At 30.7% G+C, this 13,271-nt stretch overlaps 4 protein-coding genes across 8 annotated transcripts in view; 2 read left to right on the top strand and 2 right to left on the bottom strand.

The window, feature by feature from the left end:
- LOC102680108 (piezo-type mechanosensitive ion channel component) overlaps window positions 1–5,265 on the top strand; it is a 25,551-nt gene extending 20,286 nt beyond the window's left edge. The window contains exons 23-38 of the mRNA XM_006609591.2: window positions 215–233; window positions 374–448; window positions 711–791; window positions 1,169–1,445; window positions 1,522–1,685; window positions 1,769–1,915; window positions 1,991–2,158; window positions 2,232–2,379; window positions 2,468–2,682; window positions 2,763–2,921; window positions 3,002–3,128; window positions 3,217–3,623; window positions 3,745–4,034; window positions 4,129–4,378; window positions 4,455–4,682; window positions 4,775–5,265. Of these exons, the coding sequence (XP_006609654.1) occupies window positions 215–233; window positions 374–448; window positions 711–791; window positions 1,169–1,445; window positions 1,522–1,685; window positions 1,769–1,915; window positions 1,991–2,158; window positions 2,232–2,379; window positions 2,468–2,682; window positions 2,763–2,921; window positions 3,002–3,128; window positions 3,217–3,623; window positions 3,745–4,034; window positions 4,129–4,378; window positions 4,455–4,682; window positions 4,775–4,874 (2,855 nt within the window). The 3' untranslated portion in view covers window positions 4,875–5,265. The remainder of the gene's footprint in view (window positions 1–214; window positions 234–373; window positions 449–710; window positions 792–1,168; window positions 1,446–1,521; window positions 1,686–1,768; window positions 1,916–1,990; window positions 2,159–2,231; window positions 2,380–2,467; window positions 2,683–2,762; window positions 2,922–3,001; window positions 3,129–3,216; window positions 3,624–3,744; window positions 4,035–4,128; window positions 4,379–4,454; window positions 4,683–4,774) is intronic.
- The window catches only part of LOC102679403 (lysosomal thioesterase PPT2 homolog), a 12,257-nt gene extending 462 nt beyond the window's left edge, over window positions 1–11,795 (bottom strand). The window contains exons 1-6 of one of the 5 annotated variants that reach the window (XM_006609587.2): window positions 11,561–11,795; window positions 11,309–11,428; window positions 11,179–11,200; window positions 10,980–11,098; window positions 10,539–10,922; window positions 8,258–8,269 (exon numbers count right to left, since the gene is read on the bottom strand). In XM_006609587.2, the coding sequence (XP_006609650.1) occupies window positions 10,569–10,922; window positions 10,980–11,098; window positions 11,179–11,200; window positions 11,309–11,428; window positions 11,561–11,713 (768 nt within the window). In that variant the 5' untranslated portion in view covers window positions 11,714–11,795 and the 3' untranslated portion in view covers window positions 8,258–8,269; window positions 10,539–10,568. Of the gene's footprint in view, window positions 1–8,257; window positions 8,270–10,344; window positions 10,923–10,979; window positions 11,099–11,178; window positions 11,429–11,511 lie in introns of those variants that run through there. The other 4 variants (XM_006609586.2, XM_006609588.2, XM_031515167.1 and 1 more) reach the window with 4 other exon arrangements.
- LOC116186803 (protein CROWDED NUCLEI 2-like) lies at window positions 6,021–8,209 on the bottom strand. The gene has a single exon (XM_031515166.1). The coding sequence runs from the start codon at window positions 7,839–7,841 to the stop codon at window positions 6,927–6,929; it is 915 nt and encodes a 304-aa protein (XP_031371026.1). The 5' UTR covers window positions 7,842–8,209; the 3' UTR covers window positions 6,021–6,926.
- On the top strand, window positions 8,428–10,303 carry LOC102679276 (venom serine carboxypeptidase). The gene is made up of 2 exons (XM_006609585.2): window positions 8,428–8,873; window positions 9,038–10,303. Exons 1-2 carry the CDS (start codon window positions 8,592–8,594, stop codon window positions 10,157–10,159), a joined length of 1,404 nt encoding a protein of 467 aa, XP_006609648.1. The 5' UTR covers window positions 8,428–8,591; the 3' UTR covers window positions 10,160–10,303.
- Window positions 11,796–13,271: the final 1,476 nt, after the last annotated feature.

Genomic DNA, 13,271 nt, shown 5'->3' with positions numbered 1-13,271 from the left:
TTAAAAAAAAAAAAAAAAAAAAACATTCCTTTGCCATTCCAGCTTCTTTAAATATTTGTTAGAAGACGTCTTATTGTACAGATATCATATCGTAGAGAAAGAATTTGCGTTTAGCAAGAATTCAGAGATGATTTTAAGGATTCGATTCGATGTTAGATCGTTCAATTCCTTGTAAACTCTTCCGATATGCATCTCACATTTGACATTTTTAGAGCTTTAGTAGTATTGCGCTTGCCCCAAATATTCGCTTCTTCTCGATAGAATCGGTTCGAAGCCCTCCCTTCGAAAAAAAGAAAAGGTAGATCATATCTTCTCCCGCTATATAAAGTAGATATTGTAGAAGCTAGAGTAGTAAATGTGCTCGACCTGACAGATCGACTAATGGAAATACCGAGGAAATTCACGATGCTGGTGAAGGTCCTAGCCAACCACGGCCGCAAGAGCAGAGGTAAGAGTTGAAAATCAGAAAATGCTTCGTTTTTAAATGTCAAATAAAACTTGTTTAAAATAAACATATATTTTAATCGCTTAAATTAACAGTTTCGTGCTATTGTATAAATTCTGTTTAGAACTTCTTCCATTTAAATCATTAATCAATTAACTCGTTTTTAAATGATTTTCTTTAAAAAGTTTTTCCTTCGCATTTATCTTAACTTATGAATATGATTTGAAGTAAACGTAGACAGAGAGAAAGTGTTATTTATCAATAGGAAAAGCAGCACACTGACGGTCTCTTACATTCGAATTCTGGCATCGAGTTTGGAGCGAGGATTGGACATATCCTCCTCCAGGTATCGAGAGTATTTTGTAAAATTCATGATTGATTTCAAATCTCCATTCTCACTCAATATTTAATGTTGAACACATTCTTTGCAAGCAGCACGTTTATCATTATAATTTCTTTTGCCCTCTCTTCGAATTTTCAATAGTTGAACGGTTAGTTATTTTATTATCGTAAAGATAATAAATATTTTAATTGTATAAATTTTTATATTTTCAAAAAATCGTATAACATTTTTTGTTCGGTATTATATTATAGGTTTCTATGTGCTTTATATGTGCTTTGGTATTTCGTAAAAGAATTTCTCTTTTGCGAATTATGTAATATGATTATCATTAAGATATATCATATTCTCAATATGACTGATGTAAATTTTTATTTCCATAGCACACTTTTCTCCGAGATTTCACCTGTTCAACACGATGATGACGGTGGCGAATTATCAGAAGCCGATCAACCACCAATTATACAATTATTGGCGTCTATTTGGTTTGCAATTTTGTCGCATTCGTCTCTATTTTGTTACTTCATGGTATTCCTTCATCAAATTAAAAATGCATCTGTTCTCTCCATCCCTCTACCTCTCATGGTATTTTTCTGGGGTTCGTTAACCATCCCTCGACCCTCGAAAACGTTTTGGATAACGTTGATCGCGTACACCGAGGTGAAATATTATTTTTCCTAGTAATTTTTCAAAAGAGAAGTCGATCGATTAATTATAATCAATTTTTTTTTTTTAGGCAATTGTTATAGTAAAGTGTATTTTTCAATTGGAAGTATTGCCCTGGAATCGGGATCCTGCACCGAATAACCCTCTCTTCACCCCTAGGATTATGGGAGTTGAACGCAAATTTAATTATGCTCTATGGGACTTATTATTGCTCCTCGTAGTGTTCTTCCACAGGTAAGGTGTATAAATTTAATACAAATATTTCTAAAATCGTTTTTTCGTTTATAGGAAAAGTCGAACAAAAATATAATTTTTAGATTTATGCTCAAGTCATTGGGACAATGGACATCTTTGTCTTTGAAACCAAGAAAAATTATTCCTTCGGCTTTAACTTTAGTTCCGTCTAAACCACCACCATCCGAAAGAGGCCAAGGAGAGCCTGTAACATTACGACCTGAAACGAAGTACATTAATTTTTTAAATGTATTTTATGAAATTTTTTTATTAATTTTTATTTAATAACTTTTTTCATTTTAAAGAGATAATATTCGCGCGACGACGCCTAAAGGAAGAATTCTAAACCTTCAACCAGCTGTGATTGTCGGTGAAAGTGTGCGAACCAGTGATGAGTATGAGCAACTTGTCGCGGTTCAAGGGGAAGAAACCAGTCCTATGGAGGAAGAGTTTAACAAAGTTATGAAAATGATGTAAATAGATAGTTTTTCATTTAATAAAAGTTTTACGTTTAATATTTATTTAAATAATATGATTTATTTTCAGGATCGTCAAATATACGGAACCAATAAAACATTTTTTCCATAAAATTATTAGCCCATATGGAAAAGAAAAGACGAACGTATACGCGTACATGTTCCTCTGCGACTTTTTTAATTTTTTGCTGTTCATTTTTGGATTTTCCGCATTTGCAGTGAATAATTTTTCCAAATAGTTTTTCTCAAATTTTCATTACAATTATTCCTCTTTAATCGCGATATTTATTAACTTTTTTTTTTTAGACGCAACAAGGTGATGGTGGCGTCGCAGCTTATTTACAAGAAAATAGAGTCCCGATGCCGTTTTTATTGATGTTGCTATTACAATTCTCATTGATAATTATCGATAGAGCTTTGTTTTTAAAGAAATCGATCTTGGGCAAATTAATTTTCCATTACTTTCTAATACTTGGCATTCACATTTGGATGTTCTTCATTTTGCCAAGTGTAACTGAAAGGTATCGTATGGCTTTTTTTATCGTATAAAAATTCTATTAAATATTTAATTAAATAAATATTTAATTAAAAATAATCGTAGACGATTCAACGAGAGGCTACCGCCTCAAATTTGGTACATGGTCAAGTGTTTCTATCTCTTATTGGCAGCCTATCAATTAAGACAAGGTTATCCAACCAGAATACTTGGTAATTTCCTGTGCAAGAATTACAGTATTATCAACTACGTTTTATTCAAAGGGTCAGAATATTTTCCTTCGTTCAAAACCAGTTTCCTAGAATTCGTTTCGAACGAATAATCTATTCATAATTTCTTCACAGATTCATGTTGGTCCCATTCTTGTTCGAATTGAGAGCAGTAATGGATTGGATCTGGACGGATACTTCCATGACAATAATGGATTGGTTCAAAATGGAAGATATCTTCGCCAACATTTATCAAATCAAAGTAATGTCGTGCAATAAAAATATATAAATTACGTATAAATTACTAAAAAAAAAAAAAAAAAAAAAAAATTCAAAAATTCGAATTACAGTGTATGCGAGGGGTAGAAACAGATTTCCCTCAACCACGAGGCGAGAAGAAGAGTCAGATAAGCAAATACTTAATGGGTGGTGCTGCTCTCTTTTTCATGATCGGATTAATATGGTTCCCTTTGCTCTTATTTGCCCTTGGTGGCACCGTTGGCATTTCCAATCTACCATACGAGGTTTCCATGAAAATAAGAATCGGCTCTCACGAGCCCATTTACTCCATGTCGGCGCAAGGTCAATCCATCATGGAATACAGCAAATTCGATTACACGAGATTTGTCAATTTGTACGCGAAAGACAAAGCTGCGATTACTTTTCTCGAGAACTATATACATTCTGATGTTGCTGCTGTGAGATTGAGCGGATTCTCTAGAAAATTATGGAATATATCTCCCCCAGACTTGGAAATGTAAGATGATAAAAATTATTTTTATTCTTTTCGAGTTAAGAATTTAAAACAAGTTGTTCCTTATATTTTTCTTGTAACAAGATATGATTGATTTTTTTCACGTAATATTATTCTGATTCAGACTGATAGAGGAATTAAGAGATAATGAAACAACCGTGATTATTCACGTGGAGTGGACGGTGTCTCGGAAGACGGACGCGAAAGATGCGACTGGGATAACCACGACAGTTCGAGACATAAAATTGAAACCGTATGAAAACAAGGAATTTAATCCCGTGAGAGAAACGTTAGCCAATGTACTTTCCAATTTAACGATCCCTCATACTAGCATTATCATATTGCCATATGCTTTCCCAAAATTTTTGAAAGTAACCGGTCGAACCACCACCATCGTTCCACAATTGATGATGCGTAAGTTTGATGACGATCCATATAACGAAGAATAATAAAACGAAGATAAATCGTAAAACGGATGTTTCATATTGCATACGAAATTAATTTTCAGCGAAATGGATGGAAATAGAGGATAGGATAGTAAAAGATATTCATCTGTATAGAAACATTAGTCTTTTTTTATCTTCGGAACCGGATTGTTGCTCGCATAAAAAATGGTGGGTTGTTAATGAGGTCTGCAACGATACTTTATACGAAAATTTATTAAGCAGAGTGCCTCTAAATGATTGCAAATACATCATGATGTATTTATTCAATGATAAAACGTTCCCCGAAGGATTGAGTTTTATCAGCGGATTAGGGTAAGTTTATCTCGAATTGTCTATTGTGATTAGTTAATTAATTCACAACTTATTTGATTTTTGTACGTTTCTGTAGAATATTAGGTTTGTACACTACAGCCGTAATAGTCATAAGCCAAATGACCAGAAGGGCGGTGACTGATATGGCGCCAAGAATTATGTTCGATGATCTGCCCTACGTCGATAGGATACTTCGACTATGCTTGGATATTTATTTGGTCCGTGAAAGTGGAGAGTTGAGCCTCGAGGAAGATTTGTTTGCCAAATTAATATTCCTTTATAGATCACCAGAGACGATGATCAGGTTGCTGTTAAATCAAATCATCAATTATATTAAAAAAAAATGCGTTATCGAATTTTCAGGACGCGATATCACGAAAGCAAATTTTTGTTCAGGTGGACAAGACCTCCCGAGGAAGGGGAGAGAACTGATAACGAAGATCAAGATGACGCGGATGAGGATGCTGCGATATCTCGCGAAGTATCTCGGCAATAAATTGTCGAACGTTTATAAGGATATAAACGTTACGAACGAAACAATATTTGGCCTGTTCTTTGGCCAAGAACTTTTGTTGAATCAAAGATTTTGAATATTTTATCACTTATCGCGAAGTGAATTCATTATCATAATTTCGGATAGTTTCGGATAAGACAATAGTTCGCACACTTATTGCGAAAGTGACGCGAAGAATGGTTCGAAAAATTCGAAAAACTCAGGAATTTATTATAACCATGTTTATTGTTAAAGAATTGATTAACGAAGATCGTTCCTATCTTCGAATATGTATATTATAAAGATGTATATACGCAAGTAATGCAGAGAGGAAATGATATAATTAAAAGAAGCGGAAGATTTGAAAATTTGAGAAAAGTTCGAGGATACATTATACGATAGAATTATTTATTTCTTTCTAATCGTACTTTTAAGCGAAACAGGTTTTATTAATTTTTATTTTAATATTTATAGGATAAGGAATTTAATATTAATAATATTTATCGCTTTATCGTATTCATATTTTAAGATATGAAAAATTGTGATTACGAGACATCAGTAATTCAATTTGAAAGAAATGCTTTATAAAATTAAGCATCTAATGAATAAGTTTGTTACAGCACGTGCAAGATAGTGCTTTGTTTTTATCTCTAATTTACTACAATTCATGCCTAAACCGAACTGTATTTCTAGCATTTAAATTACATCTTCATAGGTAAGAAGTTAAACTCTTTACTATTAAAAAGTTAGAATTCCCGATACTGCCGATAGCAAGATCTTTCGTTCTCTTTTATACGTTTTTCTAATCGTCAATTCATCTAGCTCTCATAAATAATTATCTGGCCATTTTGCCAAGCCTCAAGCATATTTTATATATTTAAAAATATTCGAAGAAAATCTTGATATCATAAGAATTAACATTATTTGTAAATATGCATTATACGATGTGCATCTTTGTCGCAAAACATTGTATCATGTCGCCTTAATATGCCTTTTAAGAATATCTTCGAATATATATAAATTGTTTCAAACGAATGTGGCATAATTTATTTATTAAATTTCTACTGTAAAAAATATATGTATAGAGATGTAATTGTAAAATATTTTATTGAATATTTCTTTACAAAGGAAGATTTACAATTTATTTTCTTTTTTTCAGTTCAATAAAGATATCAACTACAAATCAGCACAGAATATGTTATAATATAACAAGGAATAACATATTAAATGCAGCTTATACATCTAAACCGCATAACATAATTTTATTTTCTTAAATCTTTTTAAAAAAATATTAGTAAAAATGTTAAAAAATATATCATCTCGTTAATATCAGCACGTATATTATCACTTTTTACTCAAGATATGTAATAATAAGAAAAATATCATATAACTAAAAGATGTGCAAAATTTTACATTCCGATAAATAACTATTAATATTATACGGAAAGTTATTGAGGAAGCAATATTGTGCAAAACACGTATTTTCCAAAACAAATAGATAAATTATCGATAGCATGACTATCTTTATGCAATATTTTATTTTACATAAAGAATGTCAAAAAATCAAGCGAATGTTTTTTTTTTTTTAAATAGGAAATACGAATGATTCTATGAGGAAAATGTAAGCGATCTACAAGGAAAATAAAAATGATTCTACGAAGAAAATGTAAATGGAAAATCCACTGTTTTGATTTGTTATGATTGGTTTTATATATAATATGGAACTAAAAAAATACAATAAAAAAATCAAATCATAAGGGAATATAAAAATCACAATAAGTTCGATATCAATGTATCGATTGTTCATTATATCGAAAAATTTACGGAAGATCTCTTTTTTAAAATTCTGTATATTTTTTTAATTATGTATATATTAGTATTATTTTTTTTTTATTTCGAGAATTTTGCAAATCTGTTAATTTCATATAGTATTAATAATTAATAATTAATAATATATTAATAATATTTAATAATTACAGAATAACAATAACAGTGGAATGATACTTTTCATGGACAAATTCTGAATACACAGAATCAGAAAAGTGTACATTTTTGCTATTGTTTAGACAATTCCTTACATTTCAATTTCAATGCAATATTCTCCTGTTTTAAGAATTCAAACTCTTCCATCTTCTTGTTAAGTTCTTCATTTCTTTTTTGTAACATAACAATATCTTCTTGTAATCTTTCATTTTGTGCAATTAAACTTTTCACTCTATTTGATTCTTTACTAGGATGCATTTCATTAATTATGTCATCTGTTTGACACAACAAATGTTTAATCAGATTTGCTTGAGAGTTAATATGCAATTCTTGCATTGCTTTTAAAATTTTTGTACTTTCCTGTTTTGTGCATATACTCACAATATCCTTAATGGCATTAAGAAGTGCAACAGGATCAATTTCTCTGGATTCTACTTTTCTAATATCATGAGTTTTTGTTTTTTCCTTAGTTTTTTCTTCCACTTGGGAAGTTCCTTCTTTTGAATAATCTGGAGGCCTATTATTTTCCTTGGCAAATACATCTGAGGTTTGCACATTTTCCTTACTACTTCCAGAACGGCGTACTTTATCTTTCACTATTATCTTGCTTTCAGAAATTCTTGTTCTTGATTCTTTATTCTTTGTTTTACTCTCATCTTGAACATCTTGTTCTTTTCCATCACTTTTCACTTTATTCTCAATTGGTTTCAATTTTGATTCAACGAGTTTATCTTTTCTTTCAGATGTTTTTATTCTTATTTGTTGTTTTTTTGTATCATGTTCAGACAATTTTTTTACGTCTCTTGTATTTAATTCTTTCTTAGATTGTTTTTCAGATTGCACATTCTCTCCCCTATTTGGCCGCAATTGTTGCAAAGGAGAAGATGTTGCATTCCTTGTTGTTATGTGACGATCTACTGAATAAGCATTTACAGTTTTAACATCACTAGATACTAATTCCAAATCTTCTAGGAAAGAATCATTCATATTTCTTTAATTTTTTTTATTTCAACAACAAATAAAATAAAATAAAACAATTTCTATTAAAGTAACAGCAAAGATAATAGTGTTATTATTATTGTTAGTTTTATAAATAAATTCTTTAATATAACAATTGTTTTTTTTCAGATTTGGGTCACAGTATCATCAAAAAATAATATTATTAACTTTTATATTTGAATTTATAACAAAAAGTCAAAGTTTTAATTATTTTTCAACCTTTAATCGAAAGAAGTATATAACTTTGCATACAATAGCATTGTTTATAATATACTTTAGTTTAAAAATAGGAACAATTCTACGTTAACCTTCAATCAAATTACGGAACACAACGTATATATAATTCAAACTTAATTTATCTTGTATCGATATAGTCAGCTGATACATTATTATTTCTAAACGCCATCTATAAAAATCTAATTGGCATTTCGTATTATAAAATTAATATTAATATTAATATCATTGTATTTTATTTTGTTTTAATTTCGATTAAAAATTATATAAAAATATAAAATTTACACTTTTTTTTTTAATTTTAATTTTATATTCGTGTACTAATAAACACTTGATATGCTTGCAGGTAATTTAGCATGTTGGCAACAATGGCGAGCCTGTGGCGGTATAAAAACATTTATTTTGCGTTCAATCAAAGCACTTGTGTTCTGATCGCGTGTGATAACGGAAATTGTTTTCTGAGAAGCCATTTTTACTGTAATTGTGTTTTATGATTAAAACACAATGAAGAAACTCGTACTTCTACAATTTTTATTTTTTATTTCATTTGCAAGAGGATTTACAAACGTTTATCCTAAACCCAAATATTATCCCCTTCTTCATGGAGAAGATGCTGGTACACCTCTTTTTTTAACACCACTTATAGAAAATGGTAAAATAGATGAAGCTCGTAATAAAGCTCTTATACAACACAAAGAAATGGATACTGTCAGTAGTTATGCTGGTTTCTTAACTGTTAATAAAAAGTATAATTCGAATATGTTTTTTTGGTTTTTCCCAGCTTTGGTAAGTAAGTAATTTCATATTTTTATTTTTATTAATAAGGGAAATATAGAATGAATAAAAAAACATATTGAATGAAATTTTGATTATGAGAAATAAATAAAAAATATATAAATTGTGTGTAAAAAAAAAAATGTCTGTAGTGAGATAGAAATATTTTTGCGTAGCATGATCCAAAAACTGCTCCTGTAGTATTATGGCTACAAGGTGGTCCTGGAGCTACATCCATGTATGGTTTATTCTTAGAAAATGGTCCATTTATAATTACTAAAAATAAAACTCTTAAAATACGTGATTATTCTTGGAATAAATGTCATAATTTGTTATATATTGATAATCCAGTTGGTACTGGATTCAGTTTTACTGAAGATGAGAAAGGCTATGCTACCAATGAAACAGATGTGGGAAGAGATGTACATACTGCATTAGTTCAATTTTTTGAATTATTCCCAGAACTTCGAACCAATGACTTTTATGTCACTGGTGAATCATATGGTGGAAAATATGTACCAGCAGTATCTCATGCTATTAAAGATTATAATATCAAAGCAAAGATAAAGATAAATTTAAAGGGTTTGGCAATTGGAAATGGATTTACCGATCCAGTGAATCAATTGGACTATGGAGATTATTTGTATCAATTGGGTCTGCTTGATGCAAATGGCAGAGATCTATTTCAAAAATATGAGGAACAGGGTAAAAATTTAATCAAACAAGAAAAATGGCTGGAAGCTTTTAATTTGTTTGATGAACTTCTCGATGGAGATATAACACAGCAACCTTCACTCTTTAAAAATTTAACTGGTTTTGATTATTATTTTAATTATTTATATGAAAAAGATCCAAGTAATGAATCTGATTACATGCTAGAATGGCTTCAAAGAGCAGATGTCAGAAAAGCTATACATGTTGGCAATCGCACATTTATTCCTGAATCTAAAAAAGTAGAAACATATATGAAAGCTGACGTTATGCAATCTTTAGCATTTATTGTAGCAGATCTTACTCAATATTATAAAGTTCTCATATACAATGGACAACTTGATATTATTGTTGCATATCCTTTAACAGAAAATTATTTGCAAAAATTAAAATGGCCTGGTGCAGAAAAATATAAAACAGCACAAAGAAAACTATGGTTTGTTGGAAACGAATTAGCTGGATATTCAAGGACTATTGATAATTTGACTGAAGTTTTGGTAAGAAATGCTGGACATATGGTTCCTCTTGATCAGCCAAAATGGGCTCTTGATCTCATTACACGTTTTACACATAATAAGAGTTTTTAAGTAGTTTACTAATAAAATTTACTCAATCATTTTGCCTAATTAGTTATAGTACTTATATTTATTACAAAAATGTAAGATTTAAATTTAAAATTATGATTGTTTAATAAATTATGTATATTGAATAAAAATATTTTATTTTATAAAAAAAAATATTTAATAATTAAAAAAAAAATATATACATTAGATAATTTTTTTTCTACTTGTATTTGTAAAATATTAAAAATTTTTTTGTTAAAAAATAAAAAATATATCTATTATACATTTAATTTTCGTGAAAATTAATAAAGTGTATAGAATTCATGTGATATGTATAAAATTTGTTATATCAAATATCATGATTCAAGAGATCTTTGGAGTTTTCTTTATCTTGTATGGCAACAATTATCTAATCTAGAATAAGAGTATTACATTAATCTAAATATGGCAGTAAAAAGTCATCTACTATGGATATATTTTTATGCCATTCATAGTGAGGAACATTTGGCACTGTGATGAGAACTAATCTTCCACTTTCATCTAATGTTTTTAGTCCAATTAAATCATCTTTGTAAATACTTCGATCACGCATATTTATCACAGTTTCGTTAACATCGTAATATCCGAAATGACTGCTTTGCCATGGAGTAATAACACCATCCTCAGGTCCACCAACAAGTATCATACGTTTTAATTTGGTGAGACCCTCTTTAAATGCTGACATTTTTGTCGAATTTTTTTCATTATTCACATATGGTAGAAAATTACTATATTTATAGTATAATTTCTATAAAAGAAAAATACAGCTATAAGTTGAGAAATAATTAATAAATCGTATACTCACTTGATGATGAGGATCATTCCAATAATTCCCAATACTGGTATGTTGTCCAATTTTTGAATAAAATAATTGATAGGCAGTTTCACACACCAAGTCGGGGAAAAATAAATGAAGAAATCGAGCTGGAATGAAATATAGAATAACAATTTGAAAAATAATAATTCCTTTGTTTTCTTTTAAAGATGGCACTACGATCACCTACTTCCATATTGTCCCGCTTGTGGCGAGCTCAAGGAAATAAAATTTCTGACATTGTGTTCAGGAAATGTTTGTAGTATTGCTCTGGCTAATAAACCACCTTGACTATAACCAACTAAATTTATTCCTTCGGGAAATGCAGCACCAACAGATATAACATCCATGCCTATTTCTTCCACTTGGCGCCACATTGATTCCAAACTACTCCATCCAGCATATCTTGGAGTATTATAAATCTGTGTCCCTGGATGCATCTAAAATCGATTAATTTATGGACAATAATTATTTTAAAATGCTAAAATATTTATTAAAAATCGTGTTTACCCGCCAAACTTACATAGGTGCGACATCTGCAATACTCTTTGTTTTACATTTGAATTACTTACTTCTTGAATTCTATTACTAATAAGTTCCATACTGTCGCTTCCAGTGAGGACGCCGTGAATAACGACCACGGCATGATAACTTTCGACATTGTTGTTAAATATACTTAAAAGCAAAAGAATAAAATTAAGAACCGTATAATTCGCGGTAGCCATCGATGATAAGTGACTGATACTTTCATCAAGAGCATCATATCATGTTCTATTTAAATCTACTTTCCATTGGAACGATAAAGTTTCAAATGAGCCGCAAATAGTTGATGCACGTTTTGATTGGACCGACGCAACCCTTATCATTGCTGTAGTTTTATTGAGATGGCGGCTTAAGTATGATTTTGATGACATCTCTTGCAAGAAAGGAATGGTCTATAGTTGTATTCTGTTGGAAAAGGAGAAATTTCATTTATCGGCGATGAATTTCTATATTTAATAATTTTATCAAAAATTAGAATCAATTTTTATACCATTTTTCTACCAATACTACAAATATCTTTAAGAAAATTATAATATTTAATAACGTTTTCGCTCAAAAGTAATTGGAATAATTATTATTTGAAGTCTATTATCGATTAATTATGGAAATATAACAATCGATGATCAATACTGATCGATAGACCGAAGTTAATGATTGGGAAAGAAATTCAATTGCATTCTGAAATAATCTAGTACAGTGTGCATTAGGTTCCTAATCCTTTTGCAGCTGTATGGAAGGTTGCCGGGCACGTGGCATTTCCCGTGCTTCAACCATATATCACCGTGTCCTGACATCACCCCTAGTTGGCATACGAAACTCATGTCTTAGAGGATGGATGCCTGCTTCATTGTTTCGACCAACGTCATTCTCGATTATCATTTCATGGTTCCATAATGTAAATAAACTTTTATCATCATCGAAGAACTGAAAATTACTAAAAAACAATTTTAAGAAATACACATCTTTCTATTCGAAGTTTTTTAAATGCATGCTAGTCATTCTTTCAAGATCTTTTAAGAGAACTTAATCTTATATAATTCCCAAGTGAACAAATAAAAAAAGCAAAAAAAAGTTCAGAATACATAGATTTTTATTGGCAACTCAATTATCATGAAAATTCATATATATTCGTAGTCGCAAGATATTGTTGAAGTACTCGAATGACAATGGAATAGATATCCCCTTTGTCTTAATAAATTAGATCGTTGCACAACAATTTAACCGGAAGAAATACCTGGAAATGAATCATGCTTACGTATTTCTGATGTCGCACACTCTGGCATTAATCGAGTCCCCAGAAGCTTTGAAACTGCCAACGTTTCTTTCTCTCGCCAAAAGAGGGAATGAAGGGGAAAGAGAACGAGAAGAGAGGAAAGACGGCCAATCCAATTCCACGCTCAAACCCGACCATCGTGATGGCGGAGGGTGGCGAAAAAACGCAGCCACGCCAGAGCGCAAGGCGAGCTTTAGGTCTCGGAGCTTTTTTGCGTTTAATCAAGGATATTCGCGGTCGGCTGACTCGCTATTTTAGTCTACCAAGTGCTAACCGAGCCGCGCAACCACCGTGTCGCAGGAAGTGGATGAAGGAATCTTCGTCCTTTGACCTCTCCTATCTGTCTTTCGTAATTCGACGTGCATTTTCTCTTACTTTTCACGTCTCCAATATAATATTTTATTATAGCAACAATTAATACGTACTCGATGTAAGAGACACACTTACTTACTTTGAAGATTTTATCG

The sequence above is a fragment of the Apis dorsata genome, unplaced genomic scaffold (assembly GCF_000469605.1).
Source record: "Apis dorsata unplaced genomic scaffold, Apis dorsata 1.3 scaffold_58, whole genome shotgun sequence".
In the NCBI taxonomy this organism is placed as follows: domain Eukaryota; kingdom Metazoa; phylum Arthropoda; class Insecta; order Hymenoptera; family Apidae; genus Apis; species Apis dorsata.
The sequence above is the reverse complement of the archived record's forward strand: the minus strand, read 5'-3'. Positions and strand labels throughout refer to the sequence as shown.